The following is a 5189-nucleotide window of genomic DNA, read 5'->3' on the forward strand; positions in this document are numbered from 1 at the left end:
GCTAATGCTTCCTGTGCTCTGGATCCTATCTCCTTCTGCCTTCTTAATGTTATCCATAAATTATTATCCCCATTTCTTCCATTTTCCACTTATTTTCTCCATAGGATCCTATACTTCAGGATATAATATGGAAAGCTTCTATCTTATCTTAAATATTGCAAACATCTCCTAATACTCCTCCTGTATTAGATTAATTGGATGAGATAATCTAACAGTTTTAACAATATTTAGATCTCTGAGACTAAACACACACACAAATTACTTTTTTACTCATATAAAGTTCAGTGTGGGCTTCCCAGGTGGCGATAGTGGTAAAGAACCCACCTACCAATGTAGGACCAATGTAGGACATGCCAGAAGCGGGTTCAATCCCTGGGTCAGGAAAATCCCCTTGAGGAAGGCATGGCAACCCACCCCAGTATTCTTAACTGGAGAATCCCATGGACAGAGGAGCCTGGTGGGCTACGGTCCATAGGGTTGCAAGGAGTTGGACATGATTGAAGTTACTTATCATGCAGGCAAAGTTCAGTGTATGTATTCTTGGTTGGGTGGCTCTCTTGGTAGCTCTCTCTTCTCTGACTCAGGGATCCAGGTTCCTTCCGTCTTATGGCATAGCCATCTTCATAGCTCTCTCTTCTCTGACTCAGGGATCCAGGTTCCTTCCGTCTTATGGCATAGCCATCTTCATGTTCAGGGCTGCTGTAGAAGGGAAGACAGTATGAGGTAGGTTCACTTAACTACCTTAGCTCAGAATGCCCTACACACTTTTACTCACATTCCTTTAGCCACATGATTCCACCTGGAGAGATCTAGCAAATGTTGACATTCATGGAGCAAATGCCTTCTAGCGTCATGAATCTTCAGTAGTCAGCCAACTATTTCATCTATCTCTAGTAGCTCCTTACCTCTAGTCTTACCATATATCCATCCACATGGAATCGATCATAGTCTTCTTACCACAGATCTGATTGTACCACTTCCCCATTTAGCAGCCAATTACTATCCACTGCCAAGTGAATGAAATCCAAACCCTTTATCAAGGTATTCAATACCATTTAGGATCTAGCCCTTCCAACCCTGTCTCATGAGGTCTTGTCTTAGGGATTGTCCTATTACACTGCTTCCAGTTCCCAGTTACTGGGAACAAGTAACAGTTACTCTTACTTGCCTCTTTACATTAGCACACGCTCTTCCATCTTTCTGAAACATCTCTCTTTGCTGTTATCTATTGGGAAAATTTCTACCTCTTCTTCACAATTCATTATAAGCATCTTCCTCTGTGAACCTTGTAATCTTTTATTTTTGAATTTAAGAAATTTTTATTTTATAATAAATATCTACTCTTTTAAAAATTCTTTTCCCATTTAGGCTGTTACAGAATATTTAATAGAGTTCCCTGTGCTATACAGTTGTTGGTTATCCATTTTAAATATAGCGCTGTGTACACATTCATCCCAAACTCCCTAACTATCCCTTCCCCTCCACCCTTGGCTTCTGGTAACCATAAGTTTGTTCTCTAAGCAGCACCTTTTTAAAAGTAGAGTTGATCATTTAGTCTCTTTATGCCACAACTGATCATCAGCAAACCTCCACAGTAGTACTTATTTCACTGAGTTAAAATCATATTTTTATGTATCAGTCTCTCTTCTTTTAAACTATAAGCTCCTTGATAGCTAGGATCATGATTTTCTTTCTTAGTATCTCCAATGCCTAAAGCAGTGTCTGTCACATGATGGATGTTTAATAAATGTTCACCTAATGAATAATTAAATGAATGAATAAATGATGTACACTTTAAAATATTTCTTACACTTAAATTTCAATTCAGTGTTTATTCAATATTTAAAAGTTCTTGGAGAAAGCTATGAGCTTGTGCTATATTTACTGTATCTTCTCTTAATGAAGAAGGATGGACAGTACTAAATTAAAGCCTTACAGAAATACCATAACATAAATTCTTGATTTGGTTAGGGGAGCTTCTTCACAAAAAAGTTAGTGAAAGTGATACAAGAATGAGCTGAAGCTACAAAGAGGTTAAAGTGACTGATTCTTACTGATGTGGAAATATGACTGAAAGATTCAACTCTGGGAAGTCATAAGCACAGAGAACACTGATAAGAACTGAGAGGATTCAGGTGATTGAGATGAGGAGCGTGAGGAAACATCATTTCAGCCTGTAATGGAAAAACGAACGGTGTGGGGGTGGGGGGACACTTCCTTGAGCTTCTCCCTTCTGAACCATGGAAAAACAACTCTACCATAATTAATATACTTTTTGAATTAACTATTTCATTAATAATTCTTCAAAAATCATTGTTCATCTATGTTATATATACTATCTCTTAACTAGACTGTTCCGTTAATCAGCTCATCATTCCATCTCTGACCAGTCTATATGAGTAGAATCACTGTATATTCAAAAACAATAAATAACAAACAGGGCGTTGGGGCTGAGCCGCACACTCGGATCCGAGGCTTCGCGGTCAACGGCTTGTTTGCGGCCCCGCCGCAGCCGACCCGGCTCCTCGGTGGAGAGACGATGGTGGACCCGAACAGCGCCATCGCCGCCGGTGTGTGCGGGGCCCTTTTCATCGGTTACTGCATTTACTTCGACCGCAAGAGACGGAGTGACCCCAACTTCAAGAACTGGCTGCGAGAACGAAGAAAGAAACAAAAGCTTGCCAAGGAGAGAGCTGGGCTTTCCAGGTTACCTGACCTTAAGGATGCTGAAGCCGTTCAGAAATTCTTTCTAGAAGAAATACAGCTTAGTGAAGAATTACTAGCTCAAGGTGAATATGAGAAGGGTGTGGACCATCTGACAAATGCAATTGCTGTGTGTGGACAGCCACAGCAGTTACTGCAAGTGTTGCAACAAACTCTTCCACCACCAGTGTTCCAGATGCTTCTGACTAAGCTCCCAACAGTTACTCAGCGAATTGTAAGTGCTCAGAGCTTGGCTGAAGATGATGTGGAATGAGAAACAAATATCAACATAATGATCTAAATTAAAACATATTTTTAAAATCTTAACTCGGAAGATGATCGGTTCTGGGGGAGTACAGGCAGATGAGCTTGTTATGGACTGTCCTCTACAGTGAAGTCTTCCAAAGTTAATTTTTACTTTGTGTCAATCCATTTGTCTGTTTCATTTATTTTTCCCAGTGAGAAGTGTATTTTGATAGAGAACTTTTCATTTTATAAATACACTATGAATTACTGAAATATGCATTTTGTTTATTCTTAAAATGTGTAATTAGAATGTAATTACATCCCATTACTTACATTAAAAAGACCCAGTGCTCAGTTTTGAAAGATAGGCCCAAAAAAGTGTAGAAGAAAACTGAAGAATGTACTTGTTTTGTTCTACATCAGAAAGTTGGCTGGAAACTTGTGTTCATCAAAACTGAGCATTAAAATAAGAGATTATTTCTTTCCATTTAATCTCTTAAATATGTGTAATGTGCTGCTATGCTATAGTAACAACTTCACCCCCACCCTTGAAATGTTTTCTTTAAATCAGTGGGTTTGATGTGTTCTGGATATTTATCTCCTCGTATTTTAGATACATGTAGTTGCAGATAGCACCAGGAATTAGATGTCTGTTCATTCTTAGGCTGGCTAAGTAAGCTTTACCACTTAATGTCTGCCCACTTGCCTCATATATAAACTGAGGAAATGGGTCTGCTAATTCAGCTTCTAATTCCTTTGGTTCTGTGCAGCATTTTCAAATCCTTCTTTCTGAGGGAAATACCTGTTTGGGCAGCCAGCCCTTGCGTTTTTTATACTCTGAATTTTGTATGCTTGCCTGACTTAGTATTTCTGAATTAGTTTTTTAAAAGGTATAACGTGTTGATTTTCACTGAAATCATGGTTCTGTCACTACTTTTGTAAATTAACCTGAAACGTAACCCTCACGGTAACTGGGACGATATGCTTGTAAAAGTATTTGTTCCCTTTTGCTTTTATCCTCAGTGTACCTCCTTAATCCCCTACCAACCCTTATCTTGTATGAGAGTAAGGTGTAACTTTGTGGCTGAAGACTTGAATGAAGATAATTGGACCTTTTATTCTCTAAATAGTGACATATTACCTGCAGCCACAGATTGAATATCAGACCTAAGAATAAAGATCCTTGGTGCTTAATAAAAATAAATAAATAAATAAATAACACAATCTCCCCCTAACCAAATATCCTGATGCCCATGTTATCTTTTCTGATCCATAATCAGTTATAATTTGGGTGGTCTCCAGCTTGATTTTTGCTGAAACTGCCACTCAGGGCAAGTGGAAGGGAGTCACTAGGAAGCTGAAGTGAGCCAGGAATTTGTTGCTGTTGTTGTTTATTTGCTTAGTCGTGTCTGACTCTTTGGAACTTCATGGAGTTCTTTGGAGCCCACCAGGCTCCTCTGTTCATGGAATTTTCCAGGCAAGAATACTGGAGTGGGTTGTCATTTCCTTCTCCAGGGGATCTTCCTGACCCAGGGATCGATCCTGGTCTCCTGCATTGCAGGCGGATTCTTTACCACTGAGCCACCAGGGAATATTCTCTATCAGACTGAGATAACGATCAGGAGAACTGTGCCAACTATAGGGATTGGTGCAGAGCAGGAAAGGAGGTTGAGTCCTCGTTTCAGACATCAGTTTTGGCCAGATATGGAAGCAACAGTGAGAGGTCTCCCTCTCCATGACTCTGGAGACCAGGGACATAAGGTCACCTTCAGAGTTGAACTATCAATAGTAAAATTCAGACAATGGATGTGATTAGTCACCCGTGGGAGTAAATCAAGAGACTGAAACGCATGGACCTCATGAAACTCCAATCAAGGGAGGAAATTTGGATGTAATCAGAGGAAGGCAGGTGCAGAATGTGAATGTCATTGGATAGAAGATAATCAATTGAATTGCCCTCGCCTGGGGGAAGACTGGGTGAAGGTGGGTGAGGGTGTGGGTAGAATGGGAAGTGGTCAGTGTGGACTACAGGAAATAAAAACCCCAAGGCATCTTAACTTGGTAGTGCACACCCAAGCCCTGTGCAGGGGAGAGATTCTGCCTTTTGTGGTTGCTGTGGAACAGGAGTGCCTCTTCTCATCTCTCTTCAGTATCCCGTGTACCCTATGCTCAGCATCTGTGTTCATTCTGATCCTGGGACTAGCTGCCCTGGGCAGTGGACATAAGCTTTCAGTCCCTGG

At 40.4% G+C, this 5189-nt stretch overlaps 1 protein-coding gene across 1 annotated transcript; it reads left to right on the forward strand.

Annotated features, from left to right (window-relative positions):
• The first annotated feature begins 2505 nt into the window (after positions 1-2505).
• Positions 2506-3215, forward strand: LOC136173446 (mitochondrial import receptor subunit TOM20 homolog). The gene has a single exon (XM_065943086.1). It carries the CDS (start codon positions 2540-2542, stop codon positions 2975-2977), a length of 438 nt encoding a protein of 145 aa, XP_065799158.1. The 5' UTR covers positions 2506-2539; the 3' UTR covers positions 2978-3215.
• The last annotated feature ends 1974 nt before the right edge of the window (positions 3216-5189 follow it).

Source organism: Muntiacus reevesi, chromosome 8 (genome assembly GCF_963930625.1).
Source record: "Muntiacus reevesi chromosome 8, mMunRee1.1, whole genome shotgun sequence".
In the NCBI taxonomy this organism is placed as follows: Eukaryota; Metazoa; Chordata; class Mammalia; order Artiodactyla; family Cervidae; genus Muntiacus; species Muntiacus reevesi.